Source organism: Tachypleus tridentatus, chromosome 9, assembly GCF_004210375.1.
Source record: "Tachypleus tridentatus isolate NWPU-2018 chromosome 9, ASM421037v1, whole genome shotgun sequence".
NCBI lineage: Eukaryota > Metazoa > Arthropoda > Merostomata > Xiphosura > Limulidae > Tachypleus > Tachypleus tridentatus.
In genome coordinates, this window is record NC_134833.1 from 154,505,238 (window position 1) to 154,530,708 (window position 25,471).

The following is a 25,471-nucleotide window of genomic DNA, read 5'->3' on the forward strand; positions in this document are numbered from 1 at the left end:
ACGTTTAGAGTTAGTATAATATTCACAGTTTTATTTGTTAAATATATCTATATAAATAGATCTAAAAAGGAAAAATAATAATAATGAAAAAAAAGAAGAAAATAAAAATAAAATAAATAAATTACAATAAAAAGTAACTCAAGACAATGTATGGACATTGCCCTGAAAAGAGCCGGAGTTCTATGAGTTACTCTGGCGCTAAACACTACAACTACAACATAGTAGTAGGGATTGAGGAAGTGGTCTTTTGCACCTGATCTTCCTGGGTATCTGAAAATCAACATTTCTAAGTACCCATAAAGAAGAAAAAGCCCCCCTGAAATTTCACAGCGGACGTAAAACGCTAGAAACTAGGTTTCGATACCCGTGGTGGGCAAAGCAAAGATTGTGTAACTTTGTGCTTAACTTTACACAAACAAACAACTATAAACCTTCGTATACAAGTTAAGTCAGTGAAAATTTATTTTTGTAATGGTTTTTAAATTTGTATAATATATGTATTTATCTTAACAGCAGAGGGCGAAAGAGAAGTTTTTAAAGTGTTTCGATTTTGACAGGAGGGTGTTGAAACTTTGCAGTGAATATAAGTACTTTCCTCGATGAAGCAATTATTTTTTTAAAAAATATTAAAATTTAAGATATAAGATTCTCATTTTGATACACGGGATTATTTAAATTCATAAACTATAAAGTTTTCAATATGATTACTGCTTTTCTAACTGTTGCAAGCTTTGTTTTGCAAAGAGCTACCTCACAAAATATAAAGTTTTTTTATTTATCAAATAGTTGTTATAAGCCTAACATTTTTTGTCATTACTTGGTTAGCGGTGTTTTTCTATGGAGTGTTTTATTATTCGTACATTCCTGCTGTTACCCATATTCGTCCTGTTCATCTGCAGTTTGAGTAAGTTTAAATTTTTCGACCAGTTGTCTGATGAAGTGATAATAGCTTTTACATTTATAACAACAGTAAAATTATTTAAGTGTAACCTTAAGCGATAAGATACTGCTAACAGTGCCAAGTGTATTTTCATGAATCATTCTTACAAATGCAAAAATTGTTTCGTCATTTAATGTATATTACAGACAGGATAATTGGACTCTCAGAATTTTACATATAATAATAAAAAGAGTGCTCAGTTATTTTTACAAAAAATTCGTTATTTCGTGTTTGTGAAGAAGAAATAAAAGCATGCTATCAACTTATTCGTTATTCATAATTTTATTTATTTGGAGTCAAAGTTTGAAGCAATCGAACAGTTATAATCATTCCACAATACTACTGTAAATAGAGAATATCCATAACAGTATTTATTGCTTTTGTTCAAAAATTTGTCAAATGTTTACAAAGAGAGCAAGTTCTATATACAATGAAAGCAGAATAGCTGTTTGCTTAATATATGATATGAATAATGTTAGGGCATCACAGGCTTCTATTTATTTTTTTGATATTTAGGTTGATACAAAAGATAAGACAATTTAGTTGTGTGTTCAAAAATGGCAGACTATAAGAATTAAGGATAAAGTAAAACATTACAGATAAATCCTACTTTTAGAAATTTGCATACAACACTGGACTAAAACAGTATTAATTATAGCTAAAATTATAAATAAATAGGTAATGAGCAATACAGAAATAAAATAATGTTTTCTAGTTCATCCTGCGGTGTGGAAGTTTGTAGTTTTCCATCTGCCTCAGTTCCATTAGTCAGTCAGGTCCAAGATCATGTAAGTTGGAGAAAATAAATATATTAATTTATTATATGTTAGTTTATAAAAATGTTATTATTGAATCTAAAGCAAAGCATCTATATGATTTTTTGGTACTCAAAATTCTTGGAGTTGGTAAAGGCATAAGAAAAAAAAGAGTTAAGAGTTGAATTCATTCTCTTATGAAATTATACGTAAAAAAATTAAATGTGGAAAATTACCAACATTTTTAAGTTTTTAAAAAATGTAGTAAATTTATTACTTTTTCATATGAAGATTTAATTTTGGGAAAAAAAAGTCCAGTGATTGGCTTTAATAGAAGTTCAGTAATTATTAGCATAATTCATTTTAGAGAGAGTTGTTTATAAACATATTTTATGTTGGCAGCTGCTGAAACGTGGCCAGTCTTACAAGGTGTATTTGGAAATAGAAATGCCAGAGTCAGAGGTGAACAGAAATTTGGGTATATATCAAGAAATTTGCATAATTTTGTTTTGACATCTTGTTCAAGAATTGCAGAAACATTCGTTTTTAGGCATTGACGATTACCTATCAGTTTGTAGATGTAAGGCTGTATGCAAAACATCTAAACTATGGGAAAATATACATTATTTTTAATATATGTGACCTTTACTTTCAGAAAAAAATAGTTTTATTTCAAAGTTTACTTATTTTTCTAACTTTCGTAGAGATTTGTTATTGACAGTGTTGTATTACTGTGCATGTTATTAAGATTTGTAAACAGTGCTCATTAATATAATTATTCATCTGTGGAGTCATAAACATATGAAAAGCTGGGTTATTATATTTTAAATACTGAGATAATGGACAGATTATTGAACATAGTGTCTCTATTATAAACATATGTTATTTTTATATGAGAACTATATATTCACTTCCAAGTGTAAAGTTTTAATGTATTTGCACAATAAATATAATTTAAATAGTTCAGAATTTTGTGTTGTTGGAACATTGAATTACAATTATAAAGATGAAAACTTTAAACAGTTATAAATCTTATTTTAAAGGAATGTTTATGGTGAAACTAAATCTATATTCTATTACTGGAGAAGTAGTGAGTTCATCTCTTCGGTTGGTAAGTATTTAGATTCTGTGTTTGGTCTATTTTGAAAGTACTTGTTCAGTGCTGTTCTTGACTTCATAAATAGCCTATATATTAAATAACGTTTTATGAACATGTGTGTTTATAAGAATACAGTAGCACAGCATTATAACAGAGAAACAGATTCACATGTTTATGTGAAAACTTACTATAGTCCATATACAGTTGTTAGACTTGTACTAACTACAGAAAACTCGTTTCATGGGCCATTAATAGTATAAAACACAATATTTGAATAGGTGTCCAACATTCAGCAAATATAGTAATAAATGCAATATACTAGAGTGTTAAATAGCATGTTTTCTTCAGATGTTTATACTAGTGACAGCATAAATAAACAAATAAGAGATAAAACTTGATACAGCTTATTGTTCACACAAACAGTTGACTTTAATATTTTTGTTGTTAGTTACATTTCTGAAAATACAGGTAAGAGTTTAAGTAATTGTTAATGCCATTTGCTGCAGCAGAGCAGCTGTACTAATAACAGTTATGTTTCAAACATTCAACTGAAGAAACATAATCATTATAAAAATTTTGGAAACAAAAGAATCTAATATATGTATTGTTCTTTCTTATTATCTGTGTATCAATCATAGAAGTGCAAGCAGGATCAGTTTTGATTATATTTCACTAAAGTGAAGACTTTTGGTTTTTGGAAGATAGTATTTTTTGTTTACTTTTTAACGAAGCACTTTATATACTCTTTATAGGGACTTTTGAAATACAAGTCAAACCTCTTTAGAGTCATCCAGACCTTGTTTTACATGCCCATGCTGTTACTAAGTGCTAGACAAGAAAAACAGATGGTAGTCATTAGTTTCTTTGACAACTATCAAGAACATCCAGTAAGTATTTTTTATCTAGGATGTAATGAAATGAAAAACTACAACTATGAACAACAATGTTTCATAATTGAAGGTTCATGAGATGACTCAAAACCTCGTTGAACCTCTTGTATAAGCTATGCATAAGTTTCAAAAGCTATCATTTAAACCATAAAATTTCATCCAGTTCTTAGCAATATATATGTAAAAATGGCTCGTAGGTTCACAATGACCGAAGGTCGAAATGTTGTTCACTCCTCTACATAAAATATTTTCTCAACCCAAACGAGCCATTTTTACCTATATATTTTTCTCTACAAGTGGGTTTTCTCGTCATTACTGGTTATTATTTAATCTAAGCAATAGATTAAACTAAATCAGTAATAAGATCTGTGTAACCTTATAAAGACCAGATAGTATAATTTTAAAATTGAGGACTTAAAAAAACTAAATATATAATGAATTTTCAAAAGTAAATTAAATGACTTTTTTTTTCAAATTACATTGTGCCTAATAAATTAATTTTATGAATTTTAGTAAACAGGAATTCTTCTTGTAGGAAAAACCTGCTGTAAATGCTTACGTTGAAGTACAGAGTAAGGTTATCCAGATCTACTCAGCTACCTTGAAGATTCATGCTGATTTTCAAGGCCTTAGGTAAGTTCACTTATCTTAAAGTAAGGTAAAATTGAATGGCATTAGCCAAGCACATGCATACGTAACTTGGTATGTGAGGTACAACACAGAAAAGAACTTCATCTATTAGCCTGTTAGAATAGACTATATGTCTTAGTGTTCTTACATCACCATTACTAGGCTAACACTAGTCGATGTGAAGAGTCGGTTAAATAAAGGACAGTGAGAAGCATATTAAAAAAAATTGATATCTTTTTATATTTTCTATGTGATAAGAGTGTCAAGTATTTGAATCTGTCATACACATTAACGATCATTGTGTCACTTGACATACATTTTAAGTTTTGTCTTTATAGGATAATGTCAGGGAAAATATTGAGAGATGTAGATTAAGGGTTCATTCTGTACTTTGTGGGCTCTTTCCTGTGACGTATTGAATAGTTACACATCTTAAGACAAAGCAGTCTAGTGTGTTGATCCCATTGGGGTTTCAAAGGTGTAAAAAAAATTCAAGTGCTTCATAAATAAAAAACTTTGAGAGCCACTGATATGGATGTTTTCTTTTGATTCAGACATTGTTCCTCTTAGGAATATAAAAATATTATTGAGAATATTTTTGAATTATTTAATGCTGATATGTTTATCAGATCAAAACCTTTAAAATCAAAATTACTAATTATTTTCCAATTTACTGTAATAATTTCTAAAAGTAAAATAATTCACAGTTAACTGTTTACTTGAAATATTGTTTTATTAGAACTTTGTCGAAAACTAAGTTTAAACAGTTTAAGGTGTGTTGTATGTGAAAATCTAAAACATATTTATGCAATAGTTGGTTTTTACACAAACTTAATGTGGCAATATGGTTGGTTTTCACACAATGTTAATAACATGAAAAATCTTCATCTTTTACTTGAAGTGTCACTTTGTTTATACATAAATTTGTTCTCAATTCTCAGGTACTTCATGTTTTACTGGCCTGTCTTCTCAGCCTTTGTGGGAATCAGCACAAACATTTTCTTCCTCATTTTAATTGCTTTTTTATCTTGGTATCGTTTCATACTATGGAGTAAACAGACCATTGAGAACAATTTTCTAGATTCAAATCCAACTAATGGTGTTTTGATGCCAACATACCAGGACAGCAGAACTGACTTTGATTGTCGATTACAAAGTAAGTTACTTGTTAGTCTAAATCCAGCCAGTGGTGTGTCTGTATAAACCTACCAGGTCATTAGGAATAACTTTGTTGATCATTGATTACAAAGTAAGTTACTTGTTAGTCTAAATCCTGCTAGTGGTGTGTCAGTATAAATCTACCAAGTCATCAGGAATAACTTGGTTGATCATTGATTACAAAGTAAGTTACTTGTTAGTCTAAATCCAGCCAGTGGTGTGTCAGTATAAACCTACCAGGTCATCAGGAATAACTTTGTTGATCATTGATTACAAAGCAAGTTACTTGTTAGTTTAAATCCAGTCAGTAGTGTGTCTGTATAAACCTACCAGGTCATCAGGAATACCTTTGTTGATCATTGATTACAAAGTAAGTTACTTGTTAGTCTAAATCCTGCTAGTGGTGTGTCAGTATAAACCTACCAGGTCATCAGGAATACCTTTGTTGATCATTGATTACAAAGTAAGTTACTTGTTAGTCTAAATCCTGCTAGTGGTGTGTCAGTATAAACGTACCAGGTCATCAGGAATAACTTTGTTGACCATTGATTACAAAGCAAGTTACTTGTTAAAGAAAGTTTTGGTAAAGTTAAGAGGATTCCTCGACCCGTATTCACTTGTTTAAAGACAACAGTTTTAGCTTCCAGTGCAGGTTTCTATAAGGTCATGATAAAAGTATCTACTATCTGTTTAATTATTCAGCTTAATGTGTTTTTATTTGTGAATGAAACTAAATGTACCTTTTTCTGCAAACAAATTTACTATTTCTGTACCCCTCAGTGTAGATTCCTGTACGTGGTGAGGGGACCTCCCAAAGAAGGTTCTGTTCTTTCAGTTTACCTCCTCTGGGATCTAAACATTTACCCACGTGTTTGCTGTGTGTGGTGACCCATGAAGGGGAGGAGAGGATCCTGGTGGTTGAGGAGTCCAACGCCAACACACCACTTTGGCCTTGAATTCCTGTAGACGGGCGGCCCTTGGGTGGCTCATCTTGGGTCAATCGGCTGGTCCACTTGGGCTAGAGTCAACCAAGTACCAGTGTTGGAAGTTCTCAATGGGTGTTGTGGACATTGTGTCTGATGCTGGTGTTTGGGTATAGTGCTCACGAAACCCTGGTGTTGCTGCAATGTCTTTGCATGACATTGTAGTACGTCCCCTCGTAGGGCTCTATGGTGGGTGGAGTCAGTGGGTACTGAAATTTTCCTTTTTTCCTGTGGATCCTCCAACAACGAATTTAAATAAAATAGTGAAAAAACAGTTAATAGGTAAACAACCACGTCTTGAAGACTGAGCAGCAATCTTCAACATCTGTAACACCTGTACCCCATTTTCTTATATTACATTCTCTTTCAGGAAAATCTTTAGGGCAAATGATTCCCCTTTTTTATTCAGAAGGGACTAGAGGGACTTTCTGGCTCTTCAAAGTCAGTAAAGAAGCTTAAATCTGGCAACATATTGGTTGAAACATCCACATCCCAACACAGTGAACTCCTGTTGAATTCAAAGGCAATTGGGGATGAACCTATTGAGGTTACCCCTCATGCTATCTTGAATTCATCACAAGGAGTTATTGTTGAGAGGGATTTGAAGAACATCCCTGAGTCAGAGATTCTCGCTGGTCTCTCCACTCAAGGAGTTGCTGCAGCGAGGTGCATCTCCACTCATAAAGATGGAGTTACACTGCTGACACATATCCTCGTTTTGACATTTACATCACCACATGCACCTGCCACCATCAAGGCAGGTTATCTAATTTGCAGGGTACGGCCATACATTCCAATCCCTCTTCGATGTTTCCAATGTCAGAGGTTCCACCACTCAAAGACATCCTGTCATGGTTTCCTGACATGTGCTCGTTGTGGTGGCAAGGACCACGATGCCTATGAGTGTCACACGGACCCACATTGTATAACAGCAATGGTTCCCATCGTTCCTACTTTCGTTCTTGCCCAAAATGGTTGGAGGTAAAAGAGGTGCAGCGTTTGAAAATGACCCATAACATTAACTATCCTGAGGCTCGGAAATTGCTGTCTGGCACTCCATTTTGGACATATGCTACTGCTCTTCGTTTCACAACTACAATGGGAGTGCAGACAGATCTCTTTGTACCTCCAAGAGAATCATTTTCAAAACAAATGAAAAGCCTTTTGACCTCCATGGTTAAAAAGGTTGATGAATTGACTTCTACACCCATCTCTGTTCCTCCCATACAGTCCAACAAATCTCAAGATCCACATCCTTCAGTTTCAAATACAGGCATTTCTTCTGATACATCTTTTTCTCCCACCACAAGAGACAAAACAATAATTCGTTCACATCCTCAGTTGCTGGAATCCCCTTTCAACAACAAAGACCTGCCCAATCGACCCAGGGCAGGATCCAGGATCCTCCAAATAAGGACAGTAAGGAAAAATGGCATGGTAATAAACAGAAGGGTTCTCCAGCCACTTTGCCTTCCCATCATTAAAAATAGCCACCTTGATACAATGGAACTGTCGAGGTTTACATTCTAAACTGGATGATATCAAAACACTGATTGCTTCCTACCATCCTGTATATCTTTCCTTACAAGAAACATTTCTAAAACCTGCTGATACAGTTACCATTCTGCAGTTTTCTCTGTACAGAAATCACAGGCTGTGTGATGGATGAGTACATGGAGGGGTGGCACTGTTGGTTGATCAGCATGTGCCCACCCTGTCTTTGTCACTCAACACACCCTTGGAGGCTGTAGCCATCCATGTTTCCTTGGGTCATACCATCACTGTTTGTTCTCTCTATCTGTCCCCTGGAGAGACATGATCAATCAGACCTTGATGCTTTCGTTGAACAGTTGCCGTCCATTTATACTCCTGGGGGACTTTAATGGACATCATCCCCTCTGGGGAGGTGCTATTATTGATAGGATGGGACACTCTATGGAGCGTATGCTCTCTGATCACAATCTTTCTCTTTTCAATTGGTTCTTCTACTTACTTTCATGCACCTAGTCAGTTTTTTACAGCTATTGATCTCTCGGTTTGCTCCCCTTCATTATTTTCCCATTTTTCATGGAGGGTTGACAATAATCCACTAGGCAGTGATCATTTTCCAATACTTTAGAGAGAGACTGGCCATGGTCAATGCTACCCTACCCTCGTGCCCAGGTGGAAGCTGGATCAGGCCATCATGAATCAGCCATCAATAGATGACTGTGTGGCAACGGTAACTGACTGTATTATACAAGCAACTGCTCAGTGTATTCCTAAAACCTCAACACGTTTTCCATGATATTTTCGTCCGTGGTGGAATCCTGCTTGCCACTTGGCATGGAAGGCTCAAAAATGGGCCTGGGATACTTTCCATAGATATCCCACACTTTCGAACCGCATCTCTTTCCAACGGGCCTGTGCACATGCTAGGTGGGTAAGACGTCAAAGCAAGAAGGAATCTTGGATTAAGTTTGCAACTAGCATATCTTCTACCACCAGTTCCAAGGTCATATGGGACAGGATTCGAAAGGTCAATGGGCACTACAATTCTGCCCCCCTCTCCATCTTACTCTCTGATAACCAAGAGGTAGCTGATGTCCGGAGCATCGCTGATACTCTAGGTGAAAGCTTTTGCCGGGTATCTAGCACTTCACCTCCACCTTCTTTGCCATCAAGACTCGGGCAGAGCATTCACCTCTTTCCTTTCGAGTTGACTGTCTTTTTTACTATAATTGTCCCTTTACACTGGTGGAATTGAAAATGGCCTTTCATCGGTCTGGCAGTACATCTTTTGGATCTGATGATGTACACTATGACATGCTGTGCTATCTCTCTCCTGCTTCTCTTGATATTCTTCTAATTGTTTTTAACAGGATCTGGTAGGATAATGTTTTTCCTGATGCCTGGTGCCAGGCTATTATCTTACCTTTCTCTAAACCTGGGAAAACCCCAAGATTCCTTCACACTACCGTCCAATTGCTTTGACGAGCTGTTTCTGTAAGATCTTAAAGAGGATGGTTAATGCTCATCTTGTTTGGTTCCTCGAATCAAACAACTCCTCTCTGCCCACCCAATGTGGGTTCCAATGACAGCACTCCACCACAGACCACCTAATTTGACTTGAAACATCAGTCAGAGAAGCCTTTCTCAAATGCCAACATCTTGTTACCAATATTCTTTGACATTGAGAAGGCTTATGACACAACATGGAGGTATGGCATTTTGCGAGACCTCCATATATATGGGTTACATGGCCATTTACCCATGTTTATTAAAATTTTTTTAATAGACAGGAGATTCCAAGTTTGTGTGGGTTTGACACTTTCCTGTTCTTTTGTACAGGAACTTGGGGTCCCTCAGGGCTGTGTTTTGAGTGTCACACTTTTCAGTACAAAGATAAATGCCATCACTGAACAACTCCCTCTCACTGTTGCAAACGGGCTCTATGTTGACGACTTTCACATCTTGTGTCAGTCGTTGAACATGAGATATATTGAGCGGCAACTACAAACTGCCCTCAATCGTGTACTGTAGTAGACTATGGCAAACGGCTTTAATTTTTCTCTCTCTAAAACCGTTTGTATGCACTTTTGCCACCAATGGGGTATCCACCCTGATCCTGAACTCCGTATGGGTGAAGTTTTGCTGCCAGTGGTCCCTGAGACCAAGTTCTTGGGGCTTATCTTTGACCGTAAGCTCACCTTTATACCACACTTAAAGCAGCTACAGGTCAAATGCACAAGAGCACTGAACATCCTCCGTGTTCTCTCTACTGCCAGTTGGGGAGCAGATCGTTGTTCTATGTTAAAGATATATCATGCTCTTATTCCTTCAAAACTCGACTATGGATCAATGGTCTATTGCTCTGCCAGACCCTTGGCCTTAAATATGCTGGACCCCATTCATCGTCAAGGACTACGACTCTGCACTGGGGCTTTTATGTGGAATCTCACGAATCTTCTCTGCACCTTTACCGTTTGCAACTGTCTTACTGTATTCTTCAAAAATTCGCTCCTTACCAAAGCATCCCACATGGGGATGTGTTTTCCTTCCTCAGTGTGCCTTACTTTTTCAAAACAGACGATCTACCATTGCTACTTTTGGCCTTAGCATCCAGGTGCAATTGGATGAATTGGGTCTGTCCTTGGAAAACATTGCAGAATCCACTGGTCAGCCCATCCCCATCCCCCCCATGGCTTATTACAGCCCCCAAATGTGACCTTTCTTTAAGTCATCTGAAAAAGGCAGATACTCCCGATTGGAAGTACCGTCTTTTATTTACTGAACATCTTTCGAACAACCTTTCTATTCCATTTTATACGTATGGTTCAAAATCAGGTGACTCTGTGGGCTCTGCCATGGTTTGTTGTGGTTTGGTAGGTTGCTAGCAGAATCACCTCTACAGCTTCTGTGTTCACTGCTGAACTGTATGTCATATCTCTTGCCCTGGATCATATTGAAGCTGAGCAGTACTCTGACTGCACTATTTATACTGACTTGCTTAGTTCTCTACTGGCCTTGAAATCACTTCACGTTGGCTCACACCTTGTTCTCGCTGATATTCAAAACGACTGGCCCATTTCTGATTAACATCTACTTCTATCCAGTTTTTCTAGGTACCAGGCCACGTTGGTATTCGCGGGAATGCAGTTGCAGACATGGCAGCTAAATCTATCTGCTCTGGCACAATCACCACTGTTCCTATTCCGTACATGGACTATGGTCCTGTATTCAAGGCTCGGCTCCGTGCCAGCTGGCAGTCCACTTGGAGTGAGCAACGTGATAACAAGCTTTTTCAAATAAAACCCTATATTGGACTTTGGCCTCTATCTTCCGTAAAGTTAGGAAGGAGGAAGTTGTTCTAACTAGACTACGCATTGGTCACAGTTTTTTAACTCATCTTTTTTCTTTTATCTGGAACTGATGCACCAATGTGTAGTTTGTGTAACACTCAAATCACTGTAAGCCACATTTTACTTTCCTGCCATTGTTACGACTCTCAACGATGGCACTATTTTAAACATGTTCTGTCCCAGGGTTTGTCTGTAACATTGGACAGTGTTATTGGTGATGGTGACACTGTCCACCTTGATAAAGTTTTTAGTTTTTTAATGGCCATTAATCTTTTTAATGTCATTTAAGTGTTTGATATATATTAATTACACCTTTTTAATTGTGGTTCCCTTTTCAGTCTCATTCTCTCTAGTTCAATTTCATATTGTAAAATGGCTAGAACATTAAATAACTCGACACCAGGACTGGAAAGGCCAACTTCAGGTGACTAATGCTGCTGTTTGAACTATCCGTTTGAATTACCCACTAGTCGTCCTGGGGAGTTGCTATTACAATTTTGCTGCATGTCTTTTAACACTTTTATTACTTTATGTTTTGATACTGGACATAATGACACATAACCCAGAACCAGGACTGGAGAGGCCAACTTCAGGTGACTGACGGTGGTTCTTGTACTTACCTGTTAGTCTTCCTGGTGGGTTATGATCATTACCATTTTGCTAGAGAAAGTCCTATACAACTTCTCTTACTCTGCTTTCTTTCTTAACATTGTAGACTAGGTGTCAACATTGGTTTTATGCTTTTCTGTTTTTCAATGCTGTTTTGTTTTACCTTCACTTTCTTTTATGTATTTTACTACATTTACTTTATTTTTACCTTTTTTACTGGACGTTTGGCACAGATAGCCTAGCTGCTTTGTGCCATAAAACACAAAATCAATCAATCGATCAACTATTTCTGTACCTTGCTGGACGTTTGGCACAGTTAACCTAGCTGCTTTGTGCTATAAAACACAAAATCAATCAATCAATCAACTATTTCTTGTATTATTTCACAATGCCACAGTTTTTATTCAAAATTCCAGTCTCTTCTGACAGAATATAAAACTACATGTTAACATTTAGTTTTAAAATAGATTCATAAGATACATGTAAAAAGAAACAAACTATTACATGTAAAGAAAAGGACAGCAGTATAATACTGAATAGAGGTTTTGGTTCCCTTTTGTACTTTACATGAAGGAGTTTCTGACGTGGCCTGCATCATTGTTACTTTGTACATGTATTTAAAGGGATTCCTCTATTGAAAAGATTCTTTCATTCTTACCAGTATTAATGTAACTGTCACCATATTGATCTTAAGACAATCAATAAACCAAAAGTTAACTCGTATATTCCACGTGGAGAAAAGTCATTCAAGTTTTCTTTGTGCAATTAAAGATATTGAATAACTAAGAGAGGATTCAAAGTCAAAAGATATGAAATTTGAGGAGAATGAAACTGCTTATAATTTTTTGTTCTATCTTCAAAATGTATCTTGTTTTATAGCACATTCTTCACCCAATCTTCAGTTCACCCATAATGATCTGTACAACACCGAAAGACCACAACACACCACCAGCGTTACATGTGGTACTGCTGACGACACCTCGTGGGATCCCGTCAGTGAAACTGACTCTCGGGAAGTGCGATTTCATACAGATCACCACATAGAAGAAATAATGAAAACTAGTTTTGACAAGCAAGCTGAAGAAAGTGATGTATCATCTTCAAATGAATGTTTAGGTAATAATGAGATTTTTGTGTATATTTTTGTATAGTTGACATTAATGCTTAATTTATGTTAAGTAGAAAGGAAGGTAAAATTTTACTTTTCTTGTATCTTAAGGTATTTGAAAGTAATGAAACAGATAAACCAGGTGTAAGTTTCATGAAAAAGTGCAATGTAATAATTGAAATGGTAGTAATAGCACTTATACAAATCAGATGATAGAGTGAACGAATCAGAAAGTGATGATTTTATGATGGAGGTTGTACGTGTATAAATATGTACAGTTTAGGATTCAGAAATGATAACCACAACAAACAACTATTACCTCACACACTGGTTTGATTATTTTCTGTGTATGCTACAAGCCTTGAATGAAAATCTCACCCATACACTACTTTTGTAGAATATAACCCTTCTGTAGTTGGTGACAGATTTACCAACTCAGTAATCTCCATTGGCTGTAATAACTTAATAAAAGCTCATTTTTCTTCACCACTACTTGCATTTAGACATTTTTCTTTGTTTCGTAAGGATGATACACAATCTTAACCATTTTGGCACTGAATAACAACTTTGAATGTTTGGCATGGCACTGAATATAGATGTTTGATACTTCAACTAATTACGGTATCAGTACTAAAAGCATGATATCTCAGCAATAACTCAACAAAAGTTCCTGAAATGTTCAGAGATTGTACCCAATACTATATATGTTAAATTCAATACATAAGAGTAACAGGAATAAAGGAAGGTCTCCTGCCGGGCTGAGCCTTCAAGTTGAATGTGGTCACCAGTTGTGCCAAAAGGGTTAAACTTATCAGTTTGAATTTAGTTTAATTGTATTTGTACTTTTGGAACATATTTTCTATTACTGTTTACATTGTTTAATCCAGTATATGGGTTTCATCCAGTAATCTTCACTATCACCGTCAGATGCTTCCATCTTTCACATTTTTCACAGTAAAAAGCCACCACAACATCGTTTATGTGGATAAACTTGATGATAAGTTTATATTCCCACATTTCTGACAGACCTGGAAGTTTTGACGCTACTTCACAAGAGTTTTTGAATAGTGTGTGGAGACAGGAGGTTCTCTGATGGTCAGTAATATTACCACCATTGTTGGTTTCATTTTGATCCCAGGTTCCAACCTTGTATTTCAACAACTTCAACTGAGCCTGCCCCTTCTTCTGTTTTACCACTGTTATCTCCACACCTATCTTCTCGTTTGCTCTTTTTGATGAGGATCAGATCCCACTTTTGTCATTCACTGCTTTAATTTAAGTATTTTTTCCTTTCTGTCAGTTTTTAGCTGATTCATAGGTTGTTCTATTGCACAAACCTCATTAAGCTACATGTTTTTCTTTCCATTTAAGGATCTCCTTCTCTCTTGTCCATGGAATAATTTCTCTTAATCAACATATCTGTTCATTCTCATGCTTTCCCTTCTTTTACAGACAGACGGACAGACAGACATTTGTACAACACAGGTGACTTAGTGCATGAAGTTAAATTAGCAAAGTCAAAGAGAAATTAGACTGCACGATTGTCACTTTAGCCATGACAGGTAACTTCTAAGAATGAATTTTACAGTATGTACTGTAATAACAGAGATTGAGGGGAATAATTTGTTTTTTGTTAAAGGGTGTTCTAAAATGATTTAACCCACCTGTGGGGACTGTGATGAAAAAGAGACAATGTATTTAAAGCTTTGAAAACAACTGTGGTAACCAGTAGGGTAAAGAATTATAGTACACACATTTGACTCAACTTGTTTTGAATATATTATTTTAAAAGAAGTGGATTGTGTGCTGTCTGTTTGTTGTGTAAATTTATTGCCAAGAAGTTGCAGACACCTACTGTAAAGAATCTGGCATACAAAACCTGACATTACTGTTTAAGGTCCCTCACTCTTTCAAGATGGCCATTGCAGTTGTTTTAGGTGTTTGTTTCTGGAGCTGCTCTGTGGCTCCAATCTTGTATACTCAGTCTATTGATTTCCTCTGGAATTTTTTTTTCAGACCTTTCTCACTACTTTATATCTAGAATACCATGGGACAATTTCTATTCACTACTCGGAGGTCTTCTGCTTTCTTGTCATTCCCATAGCACCAAGAGTTTACCAGCCAGTCATCAATCAGATCTACTTGACCCATCTTTGGTCCTTTGTCTCTTCATGGATGGTTTTCTATTGGTACTCTCCCAATTGGTGATTTACTTGGATTGAGGTTTCAGACAAGTTTGCCATTACCCAATTTTGTTTGTCCACCTCTTGCTTTGTTATATTCACCCACAAGGGTTAAAACTGGTTTTTCAGTCCTTTTCTTCGGGTTAGCTGATGACAGGTTGATTTCCTTGTATTCTCCTAGACCCTTCACACAAAGTGGTTACTTCACCCTTGGATGTTTTGAGTGAATCTTCTTCTGCTGTAGGAGTTCTCTCATCATTACCTTTTTCAACTCCTACAAACTCCTCACTTCCACTCTTTTGTTATCCAGTCTCAGACTTCACAAGTTTTGAGGATAATGGTATTGTGTTTGGTATGATTGAACTTCCTTTTATGTGTTTCAGACATACATATTCCTTGTGTTGTTTGTGAGAACTGTCACTCTCACTTTTGTCTTGGTCTCCTTCCACTCTACTTATCATGGTAACAGGTTAATCTTCTTTCTAGATTGCTTCTTTTTTCCTGAAATTTGGATATGTTGGGGGAGTTTTTGGATGTTCTCTCCATTCATTCTCCTGTTTCTTCTTTGTATGATTTTTTTCAACCCTGATCATCTCCTTTGATCTGGATGATCTATCCATTGTTACTTCACTTGTACTGCCATTTTTCTGGGTTCTTGTCAATGTCTTTTCTTTTTGTGGGATATTCCTCTCCATCTAGTAACTTATATCCTTTCATTTTGCCCAAGTGGATTATACACCACATCAAGCTTATTTACTACTCTGTGGGCATTGACCCTTTGCCTTTTGTAATGTATTCTCACATTATTGTTTTTTTATCCTGTGGCTTCTTTTGTCTCTACTATTTGACATTCCCTATATGAAACCTTGCAGACAAGAGTGTGGATGATCCTAACTCATTAGTATCACATTTTTTACACCACTAAAAGGTTTCATCTATCCTGGATTCCATTTTATTCAGTCATGATCATCCCCTTCATGGTGGCTCTCTCATTTTTTTCATGTCTCACATGAAATATACATTGAATAGACCATAACAGAAAGTATTAGGCCTATCTGTCTATGCTTAGTACCTGCTGTTGAGATGGATTTTCTGTCAAACTGCTTTGAGAGTATCTATACATTTCCTCTTTCAGGCCATTCAACACTTGGAAACAACAAATAGTGATAGCACCATATCACACCGTGCAAATGTGGATTTTAATTATGGTAACTTAGTGCACAATCTATCAGTGTGGAACCTAGGTAGATGTGAGAATTCCTGTATCAGTCTAAGCATCTCCAACACTTTCCCCAAAGCAAGTTCCTCACTTTTATTTTCTTCAAATAAAGCAAATGGGGAATCCTTGCTTCCCCAATCCCAAGCTACTCAGAAGGTCAATATGAAGAGTTCCTTACTGGGAGAATATAATACCACTGGTATGAGACCCAGAGAACCTACCCCTTGATGGGAAGTATAACTGAAATGTTTCTGGTAGTAAAATACATATTCCTCACTTTGTTATGAAACAAGTCAATCTCAAGGTTGGTACAGAAGGATGTGTTTATTCACTCCTTGAGAAACAGATCTGGAATGTTTGTTTATGCACCAGGATATTGTGGTAAGTGTTTTATTTAAGCATTTCTCCATTCTGGAAAAGCCTAACTTACAGTACTAGTCACATTACATACTTGTGATCAGTTGGCTGCCTGTGATATAATGGATGGTTAAGTAGTCTTACGTGCCTTTAACTGTAGTGACACTTTAGCAGGATACAAAATATATCTTTTACAATGCCTTTTATTCTACTAGTTCTATTGGACAAAGAGTATTTCCTGTTTGAAATGGATGCAATTCTTCACAGAGTAATGTTTCACAGATTTCTCTGTCTTATGTTTTCAGAAGGGACTTAATCTGTGAAATTTTCTTTATCTGCATTAACTTCTTCACTGCCTTTCGAGTGGAATTGTAGTTGTCTGTTCTGCTGAAATGAGTTATATTTCTCAAGTTAACATCATTTTATTTATCTAAAAAATATATTTCAAATAGATACATACTTCCTGTGTACTTTTTTTTTTTGTCTCATCAAGAATGAGTTCTTGATAATCTGCAAGTGTCCAGTGAGGATGTGTCTTCTTCCTTTTGGTGGAAGACTGTGTTTAATGGTAATTACATCATAGAGAGATGCAGCATTTAACACATGGAAGAATGGGAACTTTGATCTAGGTTTATAGCAGGTGCAGAAAATTTTTCAACAGTGTAAGGCAAGAATTGTTTGTTGCACATAGAGGTGAGTATCTATCTGAAATATCACTAACACCAGTTTGCACACATCCTTGTCATCGGCTACATTGCACCAGAAATGAGATGCTCACAACAGTACACAGAGAAATAAACAATTCCCGGAAAACCAGATGACCCCCATGATGCCACTAAACACCCTCTATATGCATTGCTTGTTCAATCACAATACCACTCCCAGTTTACCCTTGAAGAAGAAAGTTCCACCTTTCGAAAGTGCTCAGGTTATAGGGTGTCTGTTTCATTTTTATCAAAACTTATGGACCTCCGTGTTTTTAGAACATCATGAATGTCTGAAATATATTTCCAAGTAAGGAAAATGTTAACTTACCTTCAGATATATCTCATCATCTTAAACAGTAACTCGCTTTTAAATGTTGCAAATTCATATAAAGAAACAACAACAGCAAATGTCACCCACTAGAATAACTTTCCAACTCTTTCTGTTAAGAAGAGATAAAAACGTGGTCTATCTATTGTTTTAGCCTTATTTTACAATAATTGACAAAATAAAAAACATACCCCTGTGGTCTTAAGCTAGTGTCTCAAACCTCTCTCTGGTGTAGTATTTAACTGTGTCTCAAACCTCTCTCTGGTGTAGTATTTAACTGTGACTCAAACCTCTCTCTGGTGTAGTATTTAACTGTGACTCAAACCTCTCTCTGGTGTAGTATTTAACTGTGACTCAAACCTCTCTCTGGTGTAGTATTTAACTGTGACTCAAACCTCTCTCTGGTGTAGTATTTAACTGTGACTCAAACCTCTCTCTGGTGTAGTATTTAACTGTGACTCAAACCTCTCTCTGGTGTAGTATTTTACTGTGACTCACACCTCTCTCTGGTGTAGTATTTAACTGTGACTCACACCTCTCTCTGGTGTAGTATTTAACTGTGTCTCACACCTCTCTCTGGTGTAGTATTTAACTGTGTCTCACACCTCTCTCTGGTGTAGTATTTAACTGTGTCTCACACACTCTCTCTGGTGTAGTATTTAACTGTGTCTCACACCTCTCTCTGGTGTAGTATTTAACTGTGTCTCACACTCTCTCTGGTGTAGTATTTAACTGTGTCTCACACCTCTCTCTGGTGTAGTATTTAACTGTGTCTCACACCTCTCTCTGGTGTAGTATTTAACTGTGTCTCACACCTCTCTCTGGTGTAGTATTTAACTGTGTCTCACACCTCTCTCTGGTGTAGTATTTAACTGTGTCTCACACCTCTCTCTGGTGTAGTATTTAACTGTGTCTCACACCTCTCTCTGGTGTAGTATTTAACTGTGTCTCACACTCTCTCTGGTGTAGTATTTAACTGTGTCTCAAACCTCTCTCTGGTGTAGTATTTAACTGCGACTCAAACCTCTCTCTGGTGTCACCTCTCTCTGGTGTTTAACTGTGACTCAAACCTCTCTCTGGTGTGTGTATTTAACTGTGACTCAAACCTCTCTCTGGTGTCGTATTTAACTGTGACTCAAACCTCTCTCTGGTGTCGTATTTAACTGTGACTCAAACCTCTCTCTGGTGTCGTATTTAACTGTGACTCAAACCTCTCTCTGGTGTAGTATTTAACTGTGTCTCAAACCTCTCTCTGGTGTAGTATTTAACTGTGTCTCAAACCTCTCTCTGGTGTAGTATTTAACTGTGTCTCACACCTCTCTCTGGTGTAGTATTTAACTGTGACTCACACCTCTCTCTGGTGTAGTATTTAACTGTGACTCACACCTCTCTCTGGTGTAGTATTTAACTGTGTCTCAAACCTCTCTCTGGTGTAGTATTTAACTGTGTCTCAAACCTCTCTCTGGTGTAGTATTTAACTGTGTCTCAAACCTCTCTCTGGTGTAGTATTTAACTGTGTTTCAAACCTCTCTCTGGTGTAGTATTTAACTGTGACTCACACCTCTCTCTGGTGTAGTATTTAACTGTGACTCACACCTCTCTCTGGTGTAGTATTTAACTGTGACTCACACCTCTCTCTGGTGTAGTATTTAACTTTGTCTCAAACCTCTCTCTGGTGTAGTATTTAACTGTGTCTCAAACCTCTCTCTGGTGTAGTATTTTACTGTGACTCAAACCTCTCTCTGGTGTAGTATTTAACTGTGAAAAGTAAAAGGCACAAGAACATAATTAATGTAAACAGTTTTTGTAGAGGTCATTGATTGGACTACATATAGTATATATTGTTGGTTTGTTTGTACTTCAGTTTTATATAATCAACAGTCAAGTTAAATGTAATGAATGTTGTTTTTTTAATTATGTTTAGTATTGTGAAGATGTTTCAAAATTTTTAGCATTACTTTTTTATCAAATTTTAAAATTAAGTGATGTGGAAATTTGTATTTAAGGTTATAACTCTGTTAAAAGTAATATACATTTATTTATGTTTAGATAGAGTGTATGCTTCTTGCAAGATTTCATATACAGTTTTGGGTAATTTATTGATAAACAATAAATTAGTTATTACTTCAGAAAAAAGTTTAATAATATTCTTATGTGTTATTTGTTACAAAATATCAAGTTATATTACTCATCACATTACTTTCTTTTTGTCTTATCTTACAAATCAACTCTTGTTACCGTTTCTTACTTTTTAAACTATGCATTTGGCAATTCAATTATTACCTGAATGTTAATCTGATAGTACAGCTTGCGCTCGATAACCTGGTAGTACAGCTTGCGTTCGATAACCTGGTAGTACAGCTTGCGCTCGATAACCTGGTAGTACAGCTTGGGCTCGGTAACCTGGTAGTACAGCTTGCGCTCAGTAACCTGGTAGTACAGCTTGCACTCGGTAACCTGGTAGTACAGCTTGCGCTCGGTAACCTGGTGGTACAGCTTGCGCTCGGTAACTTGATTGCCAATTTAGAAATGTGCAGTTAGTCAAATAAAAATGAAATTGTAAACTAAGTGTTGGTAAAGCTTCTATGAAAACCATTTTTTGAGCTGCTTTCTGAAATAGGATTTGGTATTTATTCAAGAAAATTGTTTTTGACACATCACTTAGATACTTAATTTGCTTAAAACTCAGAAACTGGAATTCACTTTGGCTTTAGAATTGAAAATATCACAAAAGGTGTGCAACACAGAGAAGGTAATGAAACTAACTCACTTCAGTTTGTAGAAAATAACTAATATTATTAATCTTGGTAAAATCTAACAAGTCATGAAGAAAGTAGACCTATCACAGTAAAGTTACTTAACAAACATGTTAGTCCTGTTTCTGAGTTATATAGTTTTACATCTGATTTTAAAAATGCTTCTCTCCTGTTTCAGCGTGTACAGATGAAGTACCAGAAAACTTGAGTCAAACCAGCATTACTTAGTTTACTGGCCACAAATTTAGATAAGGTCTGAACTGTGACAGGATCATGGTTTTCAATCAAAGAGATTAAGTTTGCTTATTGTTATTTATTTTGTTTGTACTTTCTGTTATTAATGGAAGATGGCCAGAATTTCTCTTTTACAATGGCAGCTACAAGATTGTAGACAAGAAAACATCTTATATTAGATTCTTCTTTAACTGTTAGGTCATTAGTTTTAAAACTTTTAATTATGAAATATATTTTAAATTAGGAAGTTTAACCCTTTTCAGACTTTAATACCTTCAGGTGTCAAGTGCACACCTGGAAATCAGTTTATAAATTTACATTGCTAAAATCTGGGGTTTAATATCCCATAATGTATAGAGTGCAGTAGCTTACTGTGTAGCTTTGTGCTAGAAAAACAAATTTTCCATATTTGAGATAAAATAATAATTCTAGTTCTCTTCCAACAATCTCTTAATCATAAATGTGTTAGAATTCATGCTTTGTCCCTCTATAACAATCATTAAATGAAGTTTGCATAGTAAAATGAAAAACATGTTCAAACTTCCTTTTCTACACAGCTCCAAGAAACCTCACCTTAAGTGATGTTCTTACCAATATTTATTATAATTTTTCTTGCATCCCAAAGCATATTTGAATATTTATTAAGAAACTATTACCCCTTATAATACACGTCTCAAGGTTTTGTTTCTCTCATGATTTCCTTCTCTATAATGTTATTGGTGTGGGCTGTCCTCCTACTTTTTATGACATAACATCAGGGGATAAGATCACATACTATAAAATAAACTTTGTAAATATTTAGAGACAAACATTAGATACCGTTTGGTGAGAGAAATTTTAAATTGTGTGTGTCAAAGGGGGAATAAAATGTTATGAGAAACAATTCTTGGTATTAGGATTTACCTTCTGCAGAAAACATCTGTAAAGTTTAGAAGACTTAGGATTGAACCACAGATTTGTGAATATGTCTGCTTTACATATCATGTTATTCCCTGAACGTTTACTGCTGTTAAATCTAATTTTTTTTAAAGGTATGAACGTTTTGTTCTGTGATAAGACATCTAGTATAACTAGTCAGGGCCCTCAGTGGCATAGTGGTATGTCTGTGGACTTACAATGCTGGAAACTAGGTTTTGACACATGTTGTGGGCAGAGCACAGATAGCTCATTGTGTAGCTTTGTGCTTAATTACAAATAGATAATTAGTTAGTTTGGAGTGTACAATAGGTGATGGCAAAAAATGTTCGTTGAATATTATATTTTATAAAGTTTAGATTTAGAATGGATAGTGAATAAAACTAATATAAGTGTAACATAGTGACTGCTGTATGTTTCAATGGGGGTTTTCTACCATTGGATACATTTATTAGTCTCAAAGAAATTCAGTGTTGTCAAATTATTATTAAATGTTTGTATATTAAACACTGTACAAAAATTAAAAAAAACTTCTTTCATTTAAAAAACAAACAAACTGTTTATGATAAATAGAATGATCTTGGCCAAGAGTCAATTATCAAAAGTAGTTACTTGATGTGACCTCACATTTGATATTGTGATAGATGAAGTCAAAGGTCAGCAGTAAATCTTTGTCAGTTTTCCCAGAGATGGGAAGTACTGTAATTGGCAAAACATAGAATCAAAAGAAATATATTCATAGATATCAATACAATTGAATGTGATTAGAAAAAAAAAGTTATTTTTTATTGTCAATATTCAAGTCTTTAAGCCCAAACTAACTGATATATTAAGTAAATTGTCATCAAGTTTCACACAAGGTGGCAAAGTATTTCCATAAAATTATAAGGGGACATATAAAATTTAGTGGGGTAGGAGCCATTTTTAGATATACAGCTTTATACTTCTGTCACAGTGGTTGACTGTTGAAATGGGTTACCTTCAGATGTGGTAGATGGAATTAATGTAATGGTGTTTAAAAGAAACCTTGATAAGGACTACCTTAGAGTGTGTTATTTGCACTTGAATTTTAATTTAGTGAGTGGGAAAAGTTAGAAGAACTAAAAGGCTCTTTATTGTCTTTAAATTGTACGTAATAGAAGTCACGAAAACGTCAGTCACCTCTCTCCAGAAAGCACTTTTTTTTTTTTTTTTTTACCATATTAAGGAATATAAGCTAAAGAGGTTGTATTCATGATTTATTATTAAAAATGAATTTATAATCAAAATTATTTTATAATTTTATAATCAAAAAATAAATAAATGCATAAATAACACAAGTAGCTTCAGTGGCAGTTCTGTATTATCCACAGATAAAAACGAACAATAGAAAAGGATGGGGAAAATGACACCATAGTAATTTTAGAATGGGTTGGTAATATAACCACAGAGAAGATATTAAACTGGTGATATACCCAACACGTGAGTGAGTGAGTACACAGAAGAGTTAAGGTGTTATTAAACTGGTGATATACCTAACACTTGAGTGAGTGTACAGAAAATTAGTAGTGATTAAACTGAAATTTAATAAAACCTATTATCTTGAGAAAGACACTGCATTTTTTCTAGTAGTAATGATTGTTTATATGTAACATTTCTATAATCTTGTTCAAAATGAACAAAGTATTTCAATTATTCTTTCTTTATATATAAGTTTAGATAATAAATGTAAACTAGTGAATATGCTTTTGTTGTTTAACCTTTACTGTCAATATAACACTGATAAATAAATGTTAAAAGCTGCAATCTAACATTTGTTTTCATTCTAACACATTATAAAACATCTGATGTATATATAGTAAGTAACAAATATATATATATATATATACATTTCAGTTACCAATTACTATTGCTTTGTATTTTTATGTATGTAAATGAATCATTAGATTTAAATTAAAAATTTGTAACCCTGTAAATGGTTTCTGCATGTATATTTATTTCATCATAAATTGTGCCTAAAACTAGAATGTCTTGTTATATCTATATACTGCATGGTAGTTTTGTTTTCAAAAAAGTAGTCACCGTATTGTTTCAAACAGTTATATGTGAACCCAATTTAATGACAGGAGAACACTCTCAGTTTAATGATTATATCATAGCAATCTGCAGTAATTTATGTATAACACATGCTAACAGAATCACAGTTTTACTAAGGTGAAACCTGATGTACACTATAAATGTAATAAAAAAGATTGTTGCAGTTTGTGTAATTTACAATCATTTTTACAGCAATGTAACATTTCTAATTTGTCTATAACTTAAAGTACAGCAGTTTACACCTGACTTGTATCAAGATATTTACAAGAATATTTCTTGTCACTCACCTCATTGTTTTCTATTCTTAAATTAATGTATTCACACAATTTGTTAAAAACTTATTTTTTTGCAATTTACCAATTCATAAGGATACCCGACAAATCATTGCCCTCAGGATGGCTGATATGGATATTAACACGTTTGCTAATAAAGCAGAGAACAACGTTAACCTGAAAATGACTTAAGAAGATTAAAACATAGTTCTCTGCTTTATTAGTAAAAGCGTTAATACCCATACCAGCCATCTTGAAACACATTTTTACTTCAACTGGGTTTTTCATCATCACAAAATCAATGCCCTGTTTAAGTACTGTCTTAACAGCTATTATTGAAACATCTGATTAGAAATTTTCCAATTATTTTTTACTTTTACTTCTATTCAAGGTGTAATTACTTTGTACTTCATGAGGAGGAGGGGTGAGCTAGTTATTACTAGAATTTCTGAATCATTGAAATGTTCACTTCTTGAAACTGCTGCTCACTGTTAGTTTTTTTGTATAGGCTGCATTCTTTCCAGTAAGTGTATGTGACTTGTTGGGGGTAAAGTTCAATAATAAACAAATAAAACACAGATAAGTTGTTTTAAAATAATGTATTAAAAGAAGTCAAACATATATACAAATGTTCATTACAATGTTTGTTATTACATTGGTACCCATAGCTTTAAATAATTGTCTCTTCATTGTTCGATTTTACACAAGCGAGTTCAGTTACACTGTACCACAATTTGACAAGGCCTCACCCCAGTGGTATGTCTGTGGATTTACACTGCAATAAACTGGGTTTCAATACCCGTGGTTGGCAGATCACAGATAGCCCTTTCTGTAGCTTTGTGCTTAACTACAAACAAAAGAAATAGAATTCACAATAATCATTGTTCCTGCTCTATTATTGCAATACAGTCTGTGATAATTTCAATTTTAAATGAACTAGAAAATTTAGAAGGATCCAATAACATGATGCAACAATATAACAATCGCCAATTTATAATTAGTGAACTACACAACGTACGATTTGCAAACAGTTACGTGAATAGGCGTGCAATAAACTATCACTTTTTAAAGTAACTACATTTAACACCCACTTTATACTTAAACTGAAACACTTGTATTTGTCTAACAATCTTCTTTAACTAATACCTGACTGAAAAAAACGAATGCAACAAGAAACTTGAACTACGTCTTAAATTAGATCTGGTATTGAAGGATATCGCCACTAGTGTCTGACTTGTGAGACAATGTTTCCTTCTGGAATGATTTAAGACATAAATGCTATCTTAATAAAGTATTATTGATAGATACCTATTCACCTACGATGTTAAGATAAAGTAGTTATTATGAAAATATTTTAGGACTAGTTAATAACTTTACTAATCAAATTTCACTTTAATCACTTTTTGTGCCT

The 25,471-nt window shown here is 35.0% G+C and overlaps 1 protein-coding gene across 6 annotated transcripts; it reads left to right on the forward strand.

The window, feature by feature from the left end:
* Positions 1-213: 213 nt before the first annotated feature.
* Seipin (lipid droplet biogenesis associated protein seipin) lies at positions 214-23,951 on the forward strand. Of its 6 annotated transcripts, none has more exons than XM_076458057.1 (10): positions 214-443; positions 826-904; positions 1,656-1,728; positions 2,098-2,173; positions 2,739-2,806; positions 3,547-3,681; positions 4,220-4,317; positions 5,256-5,470; positions 12,785-13,021; positions 20,742-23,951. In XM_076458057.1, exons 4-10 carry the CDS (start codon positions 2,143-2,145, stop codon positions 20,789-20,791), a joined length of 834 nt encoding a protein of 277 aa, XP_076314172.1. In that variant the 5' UTR covers positions 214-443; positions 826-904; positions 1,656-1,728; positions 2,098-2,142; the 3' UTR covers positions 20,792-23,951. The 6 variants fall into 6 exon arrangements, with proteins under 6 accessions (XP_076314172.1, XP_076314173.1, XP_076314171.1 ...); XM_076458058.1 differs by having other exon boundaries at positions 318-448; XM_076458056.1 differs by lacking the exon at positions 214-443 and adding an exon at positions 516-587.
* Positions 23,952-25,471: the final 1,520 nt, after the last annotated feature.